General features: G+C 51.7%; 6 protein-coding genes and 1 non-coding gene across 7 annotated transcripts; 3 read left to right on the top strand and 4 right to left on the bottom strand.

The window, feature by feature from the left end:
- Window positions 1-244: 244 nt before the first annotated feature.
- BO97DRAFT_446008 (C2 domain protein) lies at window positions 245-5,179 on the top strand. The gene is made up of 5 exons (XM_025698604.1): window positions 245-2,545; window positions 2,602-2,787; window positions 2,853-3,321; window positions 3,378-3,962; window positions 4,016-5,179. Exons 1-5 carry the CDS (start codon window positions 609-611, stop codon window positions 4,907-4,909), a joined length of 4,071 nt encoding a protein of 1,356 aa, XP_025547826.1. The 5' UTR covers window positions 245-608; the 3' UTR covers window positions 4,910-5,179.
- Window positions 5,180-5,276: 97 nt separating this feature from the next.
- On the bottom strand, window positions 5,277-6,442 carry BO97DRAFT_408199 (YjgF-like protein). The gene is made up of 4 exons (XM_025695800.1): window positions 6,287-6,442; window positions 6,086-6,099; window positions 5,752-5,925; window positions 5,277-5,542 (listed from the first exon to the last, which is right to left on the bottom strand). Exons 1-4 carry the CDS (start codon window positions 6,330-6,332, stop codon window positions 5,396-5,398), a joined length of 381 nt encoding a protein of 126 aa, XP_025547825.1. The 5' UTR covers window positions 6,333-6,442; the 3' UTR covers window positions 5,277-5,395.
- A 190-nt stretch (window positions 6,443-6,632) lies between these two features.
- On the bottom strand, window positions 6,633-8,705 carry BO97DRAFT_408198 (uncharacterized protein). Its single transcript, XM_025695799.1, has 2 exons — window positions 8,447-8,705; window positions 6,633-8,251 (listed from the first exon to the last, which is right to left on the bottom strand). Exons 1-2 carry the CDS (start codon window positions 8,594-8,596, stop codon window positions 6,833-6,835), a joined length of 1,569 nt encoding a protein of 522 aa, XP_025547824.1. The 5' UTR covers window positions 8,597-8,705; the 3' UTR covers window positions 6,633-6,832.
- A 522-nt stretch (window positions 8,706-9,227) lies between these two features.
- Window positions 9,228-9,300, top strand: BO97DRAFT_t232. The gene has a single exon. It is a non-coding gene; the product is annotated as a tRNA-Lys (tRNA).
- Window positions 9,301-12,342: 3,042 nt separating this feature from the next.
- On the top strand, window positions 12,343-13,726 carry BO97DRAFT_397722 (adenine phosphoribosyltransferase APT1). The gene is made up of 2 exons (XM_025694158.1): window positions 12,343-13,026; window positions 13,081-13,726. The coding sequence occupies exons 1-2, from the start codon at window positions 12,528-12,530 to the stop codon at window positions 13,236-13,238; spliced, it is 657 nt and encodes a 218-aa protein (XP_025547823.1). The 5' UTR covers window positions 12,343-12,527; the 3' UTR covers window positions 13,239-13,726.
- Window positions 13,727-13,826: 100 nt separating this feature from the next.
- On the bottom strand, window positions 13,827-14,669 carry BO97DRAFT_397717 (gamma-glutamylcyclotransferase family protein). The gene has a single exon (XM_025694157.1). It carries the CDS (start codon window positions 14,572-14,574, stop codon window positions 13,831-13,833), a length of 744 nt encoding a protein of 247 aa, XP_025547822.1. The 5' UTR covers window positions 14,575-14,669; the 3' UTR covers window positions 13,827-13,830.
- Window positions 14,670-14,985: 316 nt separating this feature from the next.
- BO97DRAFT_446003 (glycoside hydrolase family 47 protein) lies at window positions 14,986-18,653 on the bottom strand. Its single transcript, XM_025698603.1, has 4 exons — window positions 18,401-18,653; window positions 17,959-18,329; window positions 17,323-17,888; window positions 14,986-17,263 (listed from the first exon to the last, which is right to left on the bottom strand). Exons 1-4 carry the CDS (start codon window positions 18,502-18,504, stop codon window positions 15,056-15,058), a joined length of 3,249 nt encoding a protein of 1,082 aa, XP_025547821.1. The 5' UTR covers window positions 18,505-18,653; the 3' UTR covers window positions 14,986-15,055.
- Between the last annotated feature and the right edge of the window lie 453 nt (window positions 18,654-19,106).

Raw genomic sequence — 19,106 nt, 5'->3', positions numbered from 1 at the left:
GTATTTGTTCTCGAGCTGACAAGGTGGGTCAGAGAAGTGGGAATGTTGGTATCTGTGCTTGCAGGGGACAACCTAGTAAATACATTGATCCATATTTAGACTCCCCAAGACCTATCATGGATATCTGGGTCATGGTGGGCAATTAACCGTTGATGGTGCGACTAGGGCGGGCGAGTACCTACTACGTCAGTCCATTTGCTTAATGGGGGCGCAAGCGGTAGGTTCTGTTTCAAACAACAACACACTTCAATCCCCCTCCAAACTCTCCACCCCTTTCTACTTGCCCAACTGAAATCTACTTCAACTTCCCCTCTCTTCTTACGACACAAGCACTGAATACTTGCAGTCAGTCTTCCTGCTTTCGTTCCTGTGAATCTAAGAGGAACCATCGGAAAGTCACCCTTGCGAGGCAGCAAGGCAGCTGTTATCATCCCTACCAATCCCCTTCCCCAGGGCCATGCTGCTGCTGGTTTGATCGCAACACCGGTCTATTCCCACCCATGATCTCTGCCACTCATTCCCGACCACTACAATACTTTCTCTGAGCACTCTTAGGACATAAAGGAGTTACTGGCCGACCGCACGAAACGACACCGCCTTTCCTTCCCATGTCGACAGCATCGACCCAGTCCCGAGGGCTCAATCGGCGGATCAACAGCATTCAAAATGAAGCTCGCCATTCGCGCACGCCCTCGGGGTCTCGCAGACGTCCCGTAAACTCCACCACTGCTTACACCTATGCGCTGCGGGTCGCCTACTTAGCCTATCTTCTCCAACCACGATTGCGTCGAGTTCAGACTGCACCGGTCCCGCAGCGGCCCAAGAGAGCGTCAACCTCCTTTCACGATTTGATGAGCGATTTTTCGCTCGTCCGAGATTCGAAGAGTACTCGGATTCCCCACGGCTTCATATCAGAGCTGGAAAAGAGGCTGACTGGGGTCCTGATTGGAAAAGAGAAGCGGAAAGAGTACCAAGATCCGCTGGTCGTGAGGACCTTTGCTGCTTTTCTCAACACCCTCAAGGACCAGTCGTTCAAGAAGCGCATGGAGAAGGACCGGCGGGCTGAAGACCTCGTTCTCATCTTCTATTCGAATGCGACCAAGGAACTGAGCAAGGGAAAGGAACCCGACGATGATCACTGGAGACTCATGGTGGACAGACACGTGGCTCTTTTTGTCCGTTTGTTTGCACTTATTCTAAAAGATCACGACTGGGCTAAAGAACGGCCCGAACTGGCAAATCGCCTGTCGGTTCTAGAGAACAAACTGCTGTCTCAGGATCAGGATCTTGTGCAAACAAATGGCCCCTCCAGCGTAGAAGTTATAGCCCCGTTAAGCTACGATATCAAGGACATGCCCCTCGTGCAGCACGTTGCAAGCATCTTTGATGTGAACCTGAGCCAGGTTCAAGCCGATATCAATAATAATCGAGGAGTCTGGACGGGTCAAGCCGCCCTGCGAGATTTGAAGACCTACCAGGCTCATTTAACCCTGAAAACTCGAAAGACATTGTCCCGGGAAGACTTTGACAATGAGGAAGCATATGAAGTGTGGAAGAAGAATGAAGGTCCTGATCTATCCCAGATGATGCTTGCGATTGTGCAATCGAACCCTGAACTAGCCAAGAGCACTCCAGGAGGTGCCCTTCCACAGTTCAATCCGAGTGCGACGGATCAAGATCTAGCTGGAGAATTTTCGAGAACAAACTCTGAGCGGCCATCATCATACGTTATAGATCAGCCTGTGGATCTCAGCTCATTATCCCTCGCTGATGATGGCATGTACGGGAGTGACGAATCTGATACATATACCTACATACCGCAGGACCCCCGGTCAATGTACCGGTATATACTAGCCCAAACCCTTGGTCACGACTTGAAAGACCGTGAACTTGAGGCTGCCCAGGCTACATCCGAGGCTCCCCTTGTGAAGCTATTGTCAAAGCAGTCGACCGAACTCCTGAATGAGATATGTCTTCGCTGGCGAATTCCTGCATTTTCAAGGATAGTCCTCTTTCTGGATGTCGTGCGGTCTAAATTTGTCGATAATGAAATCGACCTTGACACCCTCGACTCGGCATTTTCATTTGTTAAGGAAGCACCGAACTCCGATGGCAGGAAGCGCAGTAGCTTCGTGGCTTCGGCTTTGTTTGACCGTACGAAATGGACCATTCATGATCTTCTATTGATGCAACAGATACTGTCCTCCCTTCACGAGGCGCTCCTCAGAGAACTCTATGATGTTATGATGGACTGTTACGAAACTAAACCACGTCCAATCGGTCCGGTCATGTACATACTGGAGAATCACATTCAGTTGGACCCTAACTATACCGAGGATTTGGAAGATATCGATCGTTTCCGCTCGTACGTGCAGGACGGACTGGCGCAGAAAGCCGCTGAGAAATACCAAGAACTTTTGGGCCAGCTCATTCCGGTGCAGCCAGAAGAGTGGGAAGTAGACCATGTGATCCAGTTGTGTGATGCCATCACCAAACTTGCGCAGAAAATTCGAAAGCGTTATCGCAACAATCCAGAAATCATGGGGTATGTTATGCCATCACCAATGTCAGCCGTTATGACTTTCACTGATCGAAATTCAGGGTCAATCCTTATCTGATTCTACTCTCAAACGTCCTTCCGATCTTCTCGGAAGATGCTCACGAGATGGTGGCTCGGATAATAGAATTGGAGAAGGTGCGAGGGGAAGAAACTGACATACAAGATGGATTCGATCTCTACCGTCGACTGGCAGGTATCCGTCGTCTCTTTACCGAGGCAATGCCAGAGTACGTCCCCCAACAAGACTCCTTAAGACTAACATGCTGTGCTGGGAGCTGATTACAGTATATAGCACATCATTTCCATTCCATGTGGAAGGCCTGATGGAGAACTTTGTCTGGCGATGGATCCGCCTGACAGACCAGAAGGTCATGGATTGGGTTGAGCAAGCAGTGAAACAGGATGCTTTCCACGTCCGAGCTGATGGCTCAGCCGAGGAGATTCCCGAGGATTACAGACACAGTGTGTCCGTCATCGATATTTTCCGATCATTTAACCAAGTAGTGGAACAGATGATACAGCTGGAATGGGACGATGACTTGCAGTATGCAAAATTCATGACGGCTCTCTCCAAGTCTATTGGCAGCGGTGTCGCGAGATACTGCGAATCATTGGAGCAGATGTTCGCTAAGGAGATGGATCGTCTTTCTCCGGATCAGGAAGCGGCCATTAACCAAACGGCTCAGGAGAAGTTGATGCAGATTGCTAAAGAGGCATGGACAAGTAAAGAGAAAATCGAACCTTTCCAGTTCTTTCCTGAGGTAGGGTTGTTCAAAATTATTTGCGCGGGCGCAACTGACTCCATCATTCTCAATAGTCTTTGGTTAAACTCAACAACGTTGAATATGCACTTTCACAGCTTGATAAGCTCGAGCAGGAAATCAACGTGGACGGTTGTGCAGAGGTTATAGCAAGACATGCGGCACCGCAGTTGCAAAAAATACGCAAGTCTACGACCTATGTCTTTACTATCAAGGTCGTGGAAGCCGAAGATTTAAAGGCCTGCGACATGAATGGAGGAAGTGATCCTTATGTGGTTCTGGCTGATGAATATCAGAAGCGCATTGCAAAGACTCGCATCATCTATAACAACCTCAACCCACGGTGGGACGATGCCGTCGACATTACCACACAGGGTCCTCTGAACATCATCGCCACTATCTGGGACTGGGACGCGGTGGGCGATCACGACTATGTCGGTCGCACATCGATCAAGCTTGATCCTGTGCACTTCAGTGACTTTCTCCCGAGAGAATACTGGCTGGATCTAGATACTCAGGGCAGATTGTTACTTCGTGTGAGTATGGAAGGAGAGCGTGATGACATTCAGTTCTACTTTGGCAAAGCCTTCCGAACGTTAAAGCGGACGGAGAGAGACATGACACGCAAGATCACGGAAAAGGTAAGCATAGTCGTGTCCCACTCTACAGAATACATAAGTAATGTCTCCATCAGCTATCTGCGTACATCAGTCACTGTCTGTCGCGGCGAACGCTCAAGTCCCTCCTTTCGCGAGGGCTCAGCATATCCAGCGTATCCAACTTTCTCAACCGGAATCGCGCTCAGTCGAGTACCGCCACACCGTCCAGTGCGGATGTGGAAAATGCATTAACACCCTTATTTGACTACTTCAACGACAACTTTGCTATCATGAACAAGACTCTTACATCCGAAGCGATGAAAATGGTGATGGCACGATTGTGGAAAGAGGTGCTCGCTACTATCGAGAGCCTACTTGTGCCCCCTCTGTCAGACAAGCCATCTCACCAGAAGCCCCTGACAATGCAAGAGGTCGACATAGTCGCACGCTGGCTCGTGCTTTTATTGAATTTCTTCCACGCGGTAGATGAGGAGACTGGAGAAGCCCACGGTGTGTCTATCGATATTTTGAAGTCGCCCAAGTACCATGAGATCCAGACATTGAACTTTTTCTATTTCGAACCCACCGAGAGCTTGATTCGCACCTCAGAGCGGATGGCTTCTGCGACAATCTCGCGCCAACAGGCCAACAAGAACCGCGTCTCAGCACCCCCTCATCTGGGTGCCTCCGGGCCCGGTAGTGTTCTCGGGCTTCCGGCTGCTCGTCGTGCCAAGAGCATCATGCTCTCGCGCAACCTCGGCACGATGAGGAAGATGAAAGAGGAGAAATGGCGCGAAGCCCAAGCAGAGCCAAACGATGACATGATCCTGCGTATCCTGCGTATGCGCCCCGAAGCTGCAGGCTATCTCCGCGATCGCAGTCGTCAAAAGGAGCGACTGGCAGCGGCGGCAGCGGCAGATGCCATCGTTAAACAAAGCCTGATGGCCGGGGCCGGGGGTAAGATGACGGGGATGTTGGGACGCCGATGAGTGTTTCAAAGCGACCAATGGATGACCCGCGGGCATCCCATTCGATTGTCCTTTTTTTCTTGTTGTTTAGGGGGTTGCGACCCCTGCCTTATCTGCTCATTCCCACATTTCGCATTTTGACATGATTCCCACCACCAGTTTGAGTTCATTTGGTCCATTTAATTTTGATTTTACTTGCATCTGAGGAAACGGGGGCGCGGGCCTGAGGCTCTGGGGTGAGCTCCGGGTTACTAGCTAAGTCAAACATAGGGTAATGATAGTTAATCACAGCCGCATGAGATACGTAACGGCTTCTGCCACGGTAGATCGTACGACAACCCGGGTTGAAGACCGAACTCAATTCGAGATGCAACTCATTCCGGGACTCCCCGCAGCAAGGTACATTGATATGGTCATTCACTATATACGAGTTTCATTTCCAAGCATGTACTGTACAGTACAATCTTCTTTTTCCAACTGTACTCATATCGGAGCTGAGAGAGACACTCAAGCCAAGGCAACGCACTCGATCTCGACGGGCACGTTCTTGGGCAGCTGCTTTACGGCGAAGCAAGAACGAGCAGGCTTGTGGGCGAAGAACTTGCCGTACTCCTGGTTCATCGCATCGAAGTCGGCCATATCGGCGAGGAGGACCTACATCACCCAGCACACAGAGGGTAAGTACGATCAGCCCCCATACAACATAATCATGCCAACACTACATCCATCCGCCATTCCCAAATCTCGTACAGACTCACGCCCAATGCGATTCCCCGATAAACCGTGCAACAACTCCTCCTCTTCCAACAACAACAACAACAACACAACATAAATGTAGAAGGGAGGCCGGGTGGGAAACGTACCGTGACCTTGAAGATCTTCTCGACGCTGGAACCGGCAGCCTCGACGACGGCCTTGATGTTCTCGCAGCAGAGCCGGGTCTTCTCGCCGATGGAGCCCTCGATGAGAACACCGTCCTTGGTGAGGGGGATCTGGCCGGAGAGGAAGATCTGGCCGTTGACCTTGATGGCCTGGGACTGTATGTGTTGCACCACCAAGCTATGTAAGTGAATAGGCTTCTAGTTGCGTGGGGACGGACGGTTTCTGATAGCCTTTGTATCTCCCCGCTCGGCTGAGCTGGCGGGCGGGCAGGACGGAGGCGCCGAGGGGAGGGGAGGTTAGATCCGGGGGACTTACGTAGGGGCCGACAGCTGTGTGGAAATGGGGTGTGGTTAGCAGTGATCCATTTCTCTTCGGGGATGTGCTATTGTGATTTTCATATTGGGGAAGGAGAGTGAGAAGACGGAGTCAATCAATGCATCCTGTGCTCGATTATCTGGGTGTGGTGGGGTAATGAGGGAGGACGGGGAGACTGGTGGTATTGCAGGCTGTACTTACGCTGGGCAGCACCAGCGGTGTGAACGATGTCAAGACCAGTGGACATGGTGACGAATTGGTGAAATTTGGGTTGGGTGGGTTTAAGGAGAGGACGACGGAGAGGTTGAAGAGGCGCTGGAGAGGAAGAAGAGGAGGCGAGGCGGGCGAGCAGAAGACGAGCACCGGAGGGGAACATTGAAGTGGTTTAATCTAGTTGGTGAGGGAATGGAGGAGGATCAGAGGCCGAGGCCGAAACCCCGCGGCAAAGTGCCTTCCTTGCCCGGCCGACATCGGAAAACTACTGATTGACTTATACTTCTTGACTACTGTAACTATTATTCTCGGTGTCTGCTTGGAGCATGGCTTGAATAATAGGTGAATTTGTACAAGTGACTTAAGACACTAACCAGTGCTGGCTCGCTAGCTAGATATACAAATATGCACGCAGATGTAGGTATGTACGGGGTCATGAATGAGATGTCATAGCATCATTAGTAGGCGGTCAAAGACACATGACTGAGGAGGAGAGGGAAGATCAGGGCTGAAACGCTCAGAGAGAATCGCCATTCATCCATAATTCCCTAGCTTGCCCAGCTGCTGCAAGACCAAGGCTGTCTGCTCCGCTGAAAACCCGAAAAATACCGGACCATTGAAGACCACACTGTTCACTGCCGGCTGCTGCGTGGGATTGGCAGCGTCGTGTGCTTCTTCACGGTCTTCCTTCGCAGGGTCTTCGGTGTGATTCGATTTCTCGTGGTTCTTGATCGTTTTCGCTTGCTGGGGCACTGCTGGGGGCTTGGTTTCTTTGTTCCCAGAAGGCGCGCCGTGCCCAAAGGGGCAGCGGCCGGTCTTCGGCGGTGCGGCGTGATGCTCGGGCGGCGAATCACTCATCGGTAAATTGGAGGATATGACGACAGCCGGTGTTGGAGATGTGGAATTGGAGGTTGGATCGAGGGAGGCAGCGACGGGTGCTGCGGGGGATTGAGGTGCAGATGCGGTGGGAGGCATCGGCGTGATCGGGACAGGGATACCCCAAGGCCTGCTTGGAGATTCACCCACCCGAACCTCACGCAGAGGACGGTCGAAATGTCCTTTTCGCTCCTCGTCTTCCTGTTCTATCTCGCCTTCACCTTCCTCTTCCTTGATGGGAGGAGGATGCATGTCCGACTTCAAGCCCACCTCCTCAGCCCATTTTTCCACTCGTTCAGCAGACGAGCTTGAAGGTGGCGCTCCATTCTGGGTGGTACCCGGAAGGAAAGCCCGATGTTTGACGGACAGGCCTTGGATCATGCTGATCAGATTACCATACTTCGCATCTAGATGCCGCATGGTCTGCGAGTCCCGCTGGTACCGCTGGACACAGATTGCATGGCTCCTAGGGATCTCGTGTTTGTGTCTTTCGACATAATCGGCGATCTCTTCCGGGCTATGCTGGTCTAGATATCTTATGGGACATCGTGAAACGGGGCAGCGAGTGTTCGACGACCTCGTCGAGGGCGCGCGACTTGAACGTCTATCGTTCTGCTCAGCTTTGATCGGGTCCAGGTCGGCATGGCCACACGTGTCCTCGTTTATATCTTGAGAGGCAAGCTCGACTCCATTGGTCACCCCATTTTCAGGGGGTTTATTGTTAGGCTTCGCAAACGGGCATCGCAGACTCCCCTGCGTACCCTTGGTAGTGAAGTCTTTTTCTAGGGTGGGAGGCAGTCCAGCTCTCGTGGCAACAAGACATGAGTCAAGATCCGGAAGCTGCTTAGCATCTTGGGGAGGTATGATAGATTGATAGCAAGCCAATCCCTCCCTAATGGAGGCGAGAGCCACATCTCCTACGTTGCCGGACTCGGCAAGCGACTTTACTACGTCCGGCGGGTTGAGTTGCTGTTTGAATTGGTAATCGTATTCGGCAGAGCGACCAGCGATTTTTTCGGAAACAATTTTGGTATGACCGTCAAGGCCACCGGGGAGTTTTTCTGCTAACTTGATATACTGAGAGGAATGTTAGCATGTGCATTCCTGAGACTTGTGATAAAAGAACACAAAGGTGGAAAGTCTCATCAGATAATACATGATATATCCGTCACCGCCGCAGATGCGACTCCTGATCTAGAGCTAATCGATTTTTCTCGTCCTTTGAGACAGAAGGGAGGAAGGAGTGTGATAGAGAAGGAGTGTGATTCTTACCTCTTCAGAGGCATGTTTCAGCCTTTGCTGCAAAGTTCTCTCTTTGCAACTGAGTTGTTGAGTGGTCAGTAACAGAGCCTCGAAGGCCCTTGCGAGGGTTTGCAGCTGGAGATCCAGCTGCGACTTGGATTCGATGAGTGCAGGTGACATTTCAAGCATCAGGTCTGATAGTTACAGAGCAGACAGTACATCTGATAATCTAGCCAAGCACTTCTGCCCTGAGCAGAAGTGCGGAGTAGGATCATCGAGTGGAAAATGGAGCGGGCGAAAGAAAAGGGGAAAGGATGCGACTCGAGCTTCTTTAAATGAACGGAAGCTAAGCGAGCTGGTCTGTGCGTCGGTCACATGATGGGTTCGTCAGGCAGCGACTGCGCCGTACCTGTAAATAATACTTACTGTACAGTAAAAGCAGCGTATACGTAGTCGGGCGCTCGTCAGTTCGGGGCTACTAATGGTCGCGAGTGTTGCATGATAGCTCAGCATCCAACTAACTTTACATGGCATCATATGCTGTGCGTTCGGACTTTCAGAATAGTGGCTGATCCCAGAGATATAACCATCCTTTCAAGAAGCCCAATAAAAAACCAAGCACGATTATAGCCTCACAGGCGACATTTAACTCAATCCCAAACACAAAAGAGCATGTTGTATAGTTGAAAGCTATGGTTGTCCACGGTCAATTGCAATGCAAGTTCAAGGTACTACCCGACAAAGGATGAAATTACAGTGGTAATTTTACTACTCGATCATAGCGCACTATCTTAAGTCATCTTCAACATTAGCCGGGCTAGCTCAATCGGCAGAGCGTGAGACTCTTAATCTCAAGGTTGCGGGTTCAACCCCCGCGTTCGGCTGTTTCTTTTTGCCTTCTTTTTTCCTTCACAGCCCGATTCCACAAACCCCCCCAACTTTTTACCCCCGGCTCCCCCTCTCTTCCCAGCTTACTCCTGTCATTGTCGGATACTTCGTGTTGTTCTCTAAAAAGACACAAAGAAGCTTACAGCTATCAACCACTTTAGTACATGATGATTTGTCTGCCTTACACCCCTTGGGTAATGCATGCCAACGTCGGGTAATCCCGCGCCCCCCACCCCCCGGGGTCACCTATCTCTCTATTGGCACATGGAATAAGAGAGCACACCATCACACATGCGCCGATTGTGCAAGTCTGACCATATGAATATGAGACATGGGTCTAGCTCATGGAATCTCCGCACAGTAGCGGACCGCCTTGTCCCCCTGAAAGCAGGGTAAGAGGCAGAAAATACATCCGTGCGCACATGGTGTGTTCGTGCCGTGCATTAGCATAATGCAGACGCAGCCACAATGCTGCCGTCCGTCAAGGTAGCTGCAGCTTGGCAGACTCACGGTATGCGTCTAGGTGTGAAAGCCCCAGGATCCATCCTGAGAGTACTGTGTCCCCTTTCGACGATAGGCGCAACAAGCCGTGGACAGAAGACGAGTAGGAGATTATGACGTCGCTCATTGTCAGTCTCGGATCACGTCGGCATCGACTTGCATTAGCTCTAGAAAAGAAAGATCAGGCCAGCTGGTAACTGGGCCTTAGACAATGACATTGGTTTTGCGAAGACACATACGCCGTGTCACACATCGCGGTAAGATCGGACACGCAGGAACTCGTACTATGACTGGGGTTATTGGAGATCGGAAGATCTCAAGCCCCAACCAATACACGATTTGTAGAAAGCCATGTTACTAGCCACGTGATCTAGTCCATTTGATCTGCGGGCCTCCTAAGTGTAATCGCCCTGGGTCATCTATCGTCGCCTCATTCTAACAGCCACACGGTACGGCTTGCATTCTTGCAGATGAAACAAAAATGAGCGTTAACCTAGTCAACAAGCCACCCGTAGCATAGCCAACATACTCAGCAATAAGCCGAGACGGTGGCCGCCCATGCGCTAATCGAATGCATAGATCGAAAAATATTGCTCCAGAAGCCGGAGCTTAGTGACACCTAGAGTCAGTCTTGATTATGACTGGGGCCAATAGATGAGTCATTTCATGGCCTAGTCGATGCTGGAGCTGAAGGTGAATACAATAAAAGACCGTGTATGCCTAGCAACGGACATATTTCAGCAAACGAATCAAATGGCATTAGCATATGCGGGGCGTGATCAGCACGCTGTGTATTTGATCCATTCACACCTTTCAGGCCAGGCAGCGCTCCTCCATGCCCTTTCCCGTTGCACCAAGGTGTGGAAGGGAATGCCGGTTTGAAGACCAGACACTATTGGCAGATCCTTGTCTTGCGCTGGCGGGGTAGGTAAAATCGGCACTGACAGTACTGCAGCAGGGTTACAGCGACATGCGCACCTCGGCGATGTATTTAGCAAAATAGCATGATAAGTATACTACATGCCGCATACGCCTCGGGAGCAGTGCAATCGATTCAACTCTTCCATGTCTTCAAGGCGGGTTCATAAAAGCGAGTAATTACCTTGAACATTTGCTGCGATGGGCTAGTTATCTTAAGGACAACTAGGCGAGATCGATGCGCTTGCAGATGGTCCAGATGCTTCGTTCCGGGTCATGATGGTATGTAACCGAGCATAAAATTATCAATTAGCACGGGACTCACTAGTACAGCCCAGGCACGGCAGCAAATGGGTGCTGCCGCAGCGGCGTTTTTCCGAGCGACATGAGGGTGAGGGGATGAGGGTATGCAGGGAGATGGACCGGGCGACCAGCGCAACACAAGGCAGTGTCGCGCTTCAGCTGCAGGTCCAGCAGCCTCTTGAGACAATTAACCGGGGCTGGGCGGTACTTTAGGAGTTGAGTTGCCAGCCAAGTTGGGTTAGACGATGAGGTCGGAGGAAAGGCGGCGGTGTGGCTTCAACCCGGTTCTTTGATCGCCTTGATCGAGCTTCATTGGGATCCATTGGAATCGTCCAACGATCTCACGTGTATTTTCAATTGGTGTGGACCAGAGTAACCTGGAATCCCATGTTACTAGGGGCCGTCTGTTTTCCTGGAGTTCTCAGTGCAGTAGCAAAGCCGCGGCCGTCGGTGTCGAAACAGGAGAAATGTGATATATAAAGCACACGGGGTGGGTTCCGACCAGCGGTCTATAGAAGGATCATCGGGAAATCCGATTGCAGCAAAGCATGACGATCAAAGGTGACGACGACGGGTATGATCCACCGGAACCAAATCGTGGTATTCATCCATCACAGCCACTTGATAATACCGACTGCGTTAGTCAGGATGATGTGTTACACTGGCCATCTATAAATCAATAGCCGTCACCGGTCATGGCATCCGTAGCCAGATGATAGGAAGAAGTGTGCGGGACAGCCAGGGAAATTAACTAGCACAAAGAAGAGCCAGTTCTTGTTCAGGTAAGGTCATGTCATACTCGAGAGAAATACCAGAGGGAGAGGTGGTGAGTTGCAGCAGTCTTCTCCATGGCACCATCGATGGAGGGGCAAAACAATGCGACGGGCAAGGTAATGCAAAAGATTGGCTTATTCTCTGAAACAGAGGCGCAGGCCATTCCCCTCCCTTCAAGCTCTCTCTTATTCACGATAGGTCGTTGCATCGAGACGAATGATGGTGTGGTAGTCTAGACAAAAGGGTAGAAATGCTCTCGACTCTGCTTTGCTCTACGAGTAGTTGTTGTTGATAGTTGAGGAGGGGGGGATGATAGCATTGAGGAAGATATGTGCAGTATCGTACAGGACAAGACAGGTATAGACATGTTTTGTGTAGGAAATAGGGGGAAGTTACCAGGCTATTACAGCGTGGTGACAGTACCAGCAGGGGGTCGGATCTTCCCAATCCATCCTTCCTACTTAATTTTTTTTTCCCGATTTTCCCCTCTTCTTCCTTTCTTATCACATCAAATTTCACTATTTTTACTTTTTTTTTTTGATCTTCCCATCACCCCTCACTAGAAAGTCATTACTGACTCTTACTACACTTACCACTAAACTAACCACCCCCCTCTCTCTTCCTTCCCTGTCCTTCTTCTCTTATCTCCCCCCGCCTCTAGGGTCTAGTCTTCTTCTCCCCTTTCTTCTCTTTTATTTTCTTCTCCTTTCTCCTCTCCCTTTTCACCATGTCTCAATCAGCTTCGACCCCTCCCCTTCAGGATCCCCATGCCACCACCGCCGCCCAAGTCGCCGGACAGTCCGCCTCCAATCCCACCCGCGCCACCGAACTCTCCAATCTTAAAATAAGCCTGCGCGGTGCTCTGCGCCAGTTCCCCGACTTCCCGCTGCCCGGCATCCTGTTCGAGGATATCCTTCCGATTTTCGCCAACCCTACTCTGCACGAGGCCCTCCTCCGCTGCCTCGAGCTCCACATCCTCGAGAGCAATGGCAACCAGAAGCCCGATGTCATCGTCGGTCTTGAGGCCCGTGGCTTCTTGTTCGGTCCCAGCCTGGCTCTGAGACTCGGTGCTGGCTTCGTTCCTGTTCGTAAGCAGGGCAAGCTTCCCGGTCCTTGCGAGACCCAGGGCTACCAGAAGGAGTATGGCGAGGACTTCTTCCAAATGCAGTCCGATGCCATCAAGCCCGGCCAGAAGGTCCTTGTCGTGGACGATATCATTGCCACCGGTATGTATCCCTCTCCACTGATCTGATATAAACACGCAAACTGACGTGGACCAGGCGGTTCGGCTTATGCCGCTGGAGAGTTGATCAAGAAGATGGGCGGCGATCTCATGGCCTTCGTTTTCATTCTCGAACTCGAGTTCCTCAAGGGACGGGACAAGCTCTCCGCCCCCGTCCACACCCTTCTGACTGGCCAGGAAGAGAAGGTCCTCTGAATTCAAAAATAAAGCAACCATGCACTGTGTTGCCGCTCTGATTTATTCGTTGGGTGGTCCGGTTTCAGTCCAAAAAAGTACGCAAAGTCAGAAAAGAGTTCATCCCGCCGGTATGACCCGCCTGGACGGATCGCTGGGGGCTCGGTAGCCAGGATATGATGCCGTGCGTCATCATGCAATTGGTCGATGGCCGGTGTGACCTCGCTGCATCGCCAGCTCTTGGCTGAGCCCCCCGACGGATGGTCTGCCAGCGTCGGAGAAAGTTGAAATCTAAAAGTTGCTCGCCATCAAGAACGACTGGCGTTCCTGGACTGGTGTCTTCCGGCATTCTGAAGTGAAACTACTCGATAATGATCATGAGTGGTTCTTACGCGTCGGACGGTGCTGCGCATCAGTTATATTTATAGACCATGAAAATGCTATTTATTGACGATACATCTAGTATATAAACATCTGTCCTAGTAGTCAATGCACGTGAAATCCATGCCTTTACACGCAGTCACATGACCTCCGCCCGGTCGTAAGCAATCGTCCCAAATAAACAAACAGCCTGACATGCCCTCGGACCAAACACCCTATCGTGATTTCCCACTTAATTAAGAGGTATCGACGGCCTCATAACCTCCTCGGCCCATCTCGCCGGAAGTCCGAGGGCGACCGACTCCCGGATTGCGCGATTCATGCGCGGGATGTACTCCTCCTTGGGCAGGCCCAACTTGACCCTCAACTCATCGACATACACCAACACCGGCACGGTGTTATCGCCACCGTGCGCACCCTCCAACCACTGCACCACCTCCGCGTCGACCACCCACTTATTGTAATCTCCCTGCCCTTGCTCCCTGGGCCGAACACTCACCGGCGGCACCACGACCGCGCCGTCCTTCCCACCGCCCGACCCCGCCGCAGGCGCATCCCAGTCCACGCCCTCGAACCCATCTAGCAGCCGCTCGTCCCGCTCGTCCATCGCGTACAGCACCCCATACACCGCGTCCTCTGTCCCCGAGACGGGCACCTCGTCGCCCTGCACACCCGTCTGCGGACCGACGCGCAGCTCGGGCGGCGGGAGGACGTTCGCGTAGCCGGCGTCACAGATCAGCCAGCGCCAGTGCGGGAGGCGCGCGATGGCAAGCGGCACCGAGGAGGCCGGGTTGTGGATGCAGCGCGTGGACATCTGCGACGGGGACAGGTTGGAGCCGTAGGCGAAGTAGAGCGGTCGCTCGGTCTGGGATTGTTGTTCTTTGGACCGGTCGGTGGTCGCTGTGGGCCCGCTGGGAGCGTTGATGTTGATCGGCGTGGAGGAGGGGGTCGTGCTGGGAGGGTCGTGGAGATGCATTTTCTTTTCGTGGATGGTGCGTGCTGCGGATTTTTTAAATATGCAAAGTGAAGTATGTAGACGATGAAGAGCGATTAGATGTGATGTCTATGTATGTATATAGATGAATGTGTATATACAAGTCTTCGTGTGCACTGTACACTATCCAGGGGACTGTATGATGCTCGATAAGGGAGATAGAGAGAGAGAGTAGAGAATTGAATAGATGTAGAAGGGAGGGGACAGGGACAGCCCGCAGGCAAGAGGGGCCGAGCTCGGACGGGTTCGGCATAAGCCTCTGTGGGGTTCGGCCCGATTGCCGGAGGCGACCGCCGATCCCGTTGTTATTGTTTAGTGTTCACATTTCGATATTGGCCAAGTGTCGCTGTCTTCCAATTGAATATATTCTTGGTGATTTGTATATGTGAGTGTATGCAGATATGTACACAGACAGCAGAGATCTATCTCTTCCATGGGTGTTATCCCCAACCTGTATCTCGTACTACACAATGTACAAATTGTTGATGGGAACTCCCTGGGATCGCACCGAATAGCGTCGCTTGATCCCAACTCCAGTCGCCTGTCGAAGCAGTGCGTAGGTCTCCTCGCCGCCACCCACCATTACCATACTTAGAGGATGGCGTCGCGGAAGGCCACCTGCAGTGAATTGGCTTTCGTCTAGATGTGGCCGAACAAGGTGCCGTGCTGAGTGCACAGCAGCCAATCCAGGCGAGGCCGGCTCGGAGTCCGCCATTTCCGACAAATCAACCTTTTCCTTATGGTAAGAAACCACGATCACAAGTTTCAAAGCCTGACGCGACGGCGGATATGCGGGGATGTTGCGTATTTTTTCGGAGAAACTACATCCGCCGCGCTTGAGTACAAGCACTTGGTGATTCTGGACAATTTCCCGCGAAAGACGATGATCGCAGAGCTCGTCTGCGAAGTAGACGCTGGACCAGCTGAGGCGCCGTTTTGACAGGTCGCCTGTTGCGGACGTTGTAGAGGCATCCTCCACATCCGGCAACGGGGCCGACCCGAGACCGGTTGAGATAGCTGCCGGAATCATCAAGCGCAAGACTGACGATTTTTGCGGCGGCAGACCGGTCTCAGCTCGCGCTTCGTCCCGGAGCAGGGTAGATAAGGAGTTAACTAAAGAGGACAGTACTGTCTTCATGCTTGAAATGGATGGATCGCCACTTTCAATGTTGCCGTTCACCGAAGTCGAGTCGTGGATGATTGGGCCCCGTGCCCCTTGGGGTGCCGTGGCTTCAGAACCATCATCTGAAACATTTCGCTGACGGGGAAGCTCTGGCAGAACATCAATGACAATGTCAATCATCCCAGAGTCGCGAACGCGCGAAAAATTCGGATCAGTGGGATCAAGCACGTCGAATGTGATTTCCCGCAAAAGATATACCTTCTCATCCTTTCCCAGTGGCACGTTATTGATTACCTGCACCCTGAACTCGTCCATGTCCGAGCTCTTTGCTTTGTCAGTTGCTAGGACATCCCGGACCATGCTCAACCGCAGCCCTCCGATGGCTTTCACAAAGATGCCATCCCGAACGCGTTCGAGCGACCCGGGGCCCACAACCATTCCAGGAAGTGCTGGGAAGGAGATGTCAAGAGTTGGGCGAGATATCAAGGGAGCGCTAGTTCCATTGAAAGGTATCAACTCTGGTGGTAAGGTCCAAGGATAGAATGTATAGTTAGTGGGCGATGATAGGTCAGATACTGATATGCTCGGGTGGTCCTCAGCATATTCAAGGAGTGGTCCTTCGGGAACATCTCGAGTGGGCATGAGATGCAGGCGAGCCAGACTCGCGGCATGAAAAACGTCAGGACGTGCAGCAGTGGATGAGCCCACCAATGTTGGGGGAAGAGGTGCCATTTGGCAAACAGGTTCCCTGCTCTTCACGCTCACCAGTGATTCCCCGCGTGCGTGGGGTGCAGTACTGCGCTTGGGTATTATCAGAGGATGGCCCTCTGTAGAGAACACAAACGGCTGGTCCATCTTGTTCAGCGGGTGTTCAAGATCATAGAGTAGGAACATGTATTTTGCGGTTTCCCCCAAGAAAAAGCTCTCCATCCGATCATTGAGCTCGCCGTTACGAACATCCTGAATGCCGGCCCAGCCACACTTGGTCCAGCATCGGCGCTTGAGATCACGCAAAACCATTTCACCTACATGCAAGTACCATGGATCCTTGGTTGCCCGGTACAGGTAGTAGGTAGATTCCACGAACTCTGGACGGCCACCGTACCACGCCAAGTTTTGCTCTATGTTGCCTGTGGCAACATTCCATCTTTCAGGCAAGCCAGAGAAACGGGTCCAGATGGCAGTGGCTAGAAGATGAATTCCAATCGCCTCATCCAACTCACCAGCCAGCGTCAGCAACCCCGGGTAGAAAGCGCTGAGGCTATCTATCCAGAAAGCACGAGTCGCGCCCGTGAAGATGTCGCCTTGAATAAGATGGGGATGTTGATGGCCATCTCCTCGGTACAAATGTCTTTTGATGGACGCATGTGACTCTTGCCACACTTCCAAGAAAGCTTCCGAAGAGTGTTCGTGCTCGCTCAAGGGTAGAAAGTAATCATCCAACAGATACCACGGACTGCTTGTGTTATGGGGAGGTCGCTCTCCTGAGGAGAGCAGGACGTATGACTTGAATGCATATTCAAAGAAGCTATCAATTCCGGCACCGATCTATTATCATTTGTTAAACCCAGCCCGGAATAATGATGTAAAGCTCGGAAAGTACTTACCCCAGTGTACGAGTGTACCCATCGGCCCGATTCAGCATCAATACCAGAGCCAATCAAGCCAATTTCACTTCGTCGCGCCCAGACGGCCCAGAAAGCCCTCTTAGCAAGCTCCTCGTACCGGCCATCGCCTGTAAGCCGGCTTAGAACCGTAAATTCTAGGACGAGACTGCCAGCGCCAGCGCTGCAAGTTTCCGTAGTTTCTGGGAATGATGACCAGCGACTTTTCTGGCAGCCTTCAGAGTTCGAACCATTGCACGAACGAGCCGTATTAAGTGGCGAATTCGCATAAAATGGTTGTCTTTGAACTCCGTATCGTAGGTTGACTCGCGGGTAAGGAAGACCGGTGTCCGTATAGAAAGCGGGCAGAAGACGATTCCCCAGGTCGGCCGCGAGTCGCAAGAGTTGGCCATCATATATGAACCCTGTCTTCCAATAGATACCGTTTTTGCCGTCCCCGAAAGATGACTTATCCCAGGCCTTCGCGAAGGTAGCTTCTTTATCCGAAGGGGTATACCCAACAATGGGAAGGTCACCCACAGCAAAGAGATGAGCACTGAGTAGTCCGCCTGCAGTGACAGATGTTAGCCAAGGAGGTGGACCTCTAATGAGTCTTTATAGAACGTGGTCGGCACATACCCAGCCCTCGAATGACCGTCTCAAACACTTGAACTTTGCTATCCATGTCAAATCCTCGGCTCCGTTCGCCCTGGCCAGCAGGGCTATCAGACCCATCTCCGTAAAGCGTGACAAAATCCTCCACTCCCCTCTGAAAGTAACCCAAAGCTCTTTGACCACCCTCTGGACTCGACGCAAGGATGGCCAAAGATGATAGACTGTCGATAAGGGTCAGGGAATAGTTTCCAAGGACGTCATTGAGCTCGGCGTGCGCGGGATTGTCTCGATCGCGGATCAATGGACGGCAGGTCAAGGGGCGAAGCTCATCTTCGGGGAAAGCGTGTTGGATGTAGTTATCAAAGCCGTGATAGAACATGTGTTCGGTTTCCTTCCTGGCCATAGATAACCCAAAGTGCCGTTAGCGGAATTCCTCAGACATGGTCATTGCTTTGCAGAATCTAACCTAAGTTGTTTGACTCGATCTGTCCTCATGCCCTGGGCCATGGCAAGCCATAGCGACAAAAGCATGGCCCAGGTTATCACCCATGCTGAACGGAGCTTGGACATTTGAAAGCGCCAACATCCCTAGCGCATTACCGCAATAGCGAGTCGGTCTTCATTAGCATGAGAGCGCGGGGACGAGACCGGGCCACTGAACGGTATGTGAGTTTATCTCTCTTTGACCAGCGAGCTTGGTTTCTAAAAGAGAGGAGTTGTTCAAGGGAGTGGTAGAAAGGAGGGGAAGGATAAGTGTTGCGGCGGAGGTGGCAGCAGCAGCCTCGCCGCGGGAGCAGCACGTGAGATCGCAGCAACCTCCGCGGCATTTGACAAGCGGCCAGATATGCCTCTTCAATTAACCTTAGCCGCATCATCGATCCCTCTCCGGGTGATTTTAATGGAGTAGTAGGCTAAATATAGGGCTGAGTCTCCGAGCTAAGTCTTCTTTCAAGGTGGGTTTCAACAAATCCTAGAGTCTAAATACAACACACTAATAGCGCTCATTTGATGCTGGCTAGATACATCACTGCTGACATGCCACTATAACTCCCGCTTGAACCCTGACAATCAAAGGACCAATAAAAAGAAAGAGAGAATGTTAAGTATGAGCTAATGCAGATGTTGGGGTATATCTCGGATGAAGGAAAAGAGCTTGGCAACAAAGGCATGAC

The sequence above is a fragment of the Aspergillus homomorphus genome, assembly GCF_003184865.1.
Source record: "Aspergillus homomorphus CBS 101889 unplaced genomic scaffold BO97scaffold_45, whole genome shotgun sequence".
Taxonomy (NCBI): domain Eukaryota; kingdom Fungi; phylum Ascomycota; class Eurotiomycetes; order Eurotiales; family Aspergillaceae; genus Aspergillus; species Aspergillus homomorphus.
Note: the sequence above shows the minus strand (reverse complement) of the source record. Positions and strands in the feature narration are given on the sequence as shown.

Excerpts from the sequence above, each read along its gene's own strand:
- BO97DRAFT_408198 (XM_025695799.1), bottom strand. The coding sequence starts at position 8,596 with ATGTCACCTGCACTCATCGAATCCAAGTCGCAGCTGGATCTCCAGCTG. Across the intron at positions 8,252-8,446 it reads TGAAACATGCCTCTGAAGAG|TATATCAAGTTAGCAGAAAA; the intron begins GTAAGAATCACA and ends CATTCCTCTCAG.
- BO97DRAFT_408199 (XM_025695800.1), bottom strand. The coding sequence starts at position 6,332 with ATGTCCACTGGTCTTGACATCGTTCACACCGCTGGTGCTGCCCAGC. Across the intron at positions 5,543-5,751 it reads AGAAGATCTTCAAGGTCACG|GTCCTCCTCGCCGATATGGC; the intron begins GTACGTTTCCCA and ends TGGGTGATGTAG.
- BO97DRAFT_446008 (XM_025698604.1), top strand. The coding sequence starts at position 609 with ATGTCGACAGCATCGACCCAGTCCCGAGGGCTCAATCGGCGGATCAAC. Across the intron at positions 2,788-2,852 it reads TTTACCGAGGCAATGCCAGA|CACATCATTTCCATTCCATG; the intron begins GTACGTCCCCCA and ends TACAGTATATAG. Across the intron at positions 3,322-3,377 it reads CTTTCCAGTTCTTTCCTGAG|TCTTTGGTTAAACTCAACAA; the intron begins GTAGGGTTGTTC and ends CATTCTCAATAG.
- BO97DRAFT_397722 (XM_025694158.1), top strand. The coding sequence starts at position 12,528 with ATGTCTCAATCAGCTTCGACCCCTCCCCTTCAGGATCCCCATGCCACC. Across the intron at positions 13,027-13,080 it reads GGACGATATCATTGCCACCG|GCGGTTCGGCTTATGCCGCT; the intron begins GTATGTATCCCT and ends GACGTGGACCAG.
- BO97DRAFT_397717 (XM_025694157.1), bottom strand. The coding sequence starts at position 14,574 with ATGCATCTCCACGACCCTCCCAGCACGACCCCCTCCTCCACGCCGATC.
- BO97DRAFT_446003 (XM_025698603.1), bottom strand. The coding sequence starts at position 18,504 with ATGTCCAAGCTCCGTTCAGCATGGGTGATAACCTGGGCCATGCTTTTG. Across the intron at positions 17,889-17,958 it reads GACGGTCATTCGAGGGCTGG|GCGGACTACTCAGTGCTCAT; the intron begins GTATGTGCCGAC and ends CTGTCACTGCAG. Across the intron at positions 17,264-17,322 it reads GGGTACACTCGTACACTGGG|ATCGGTGCCGGAATTGATAG; the intron begins GTAAGTACTTTC and ends AAATGATAATAG.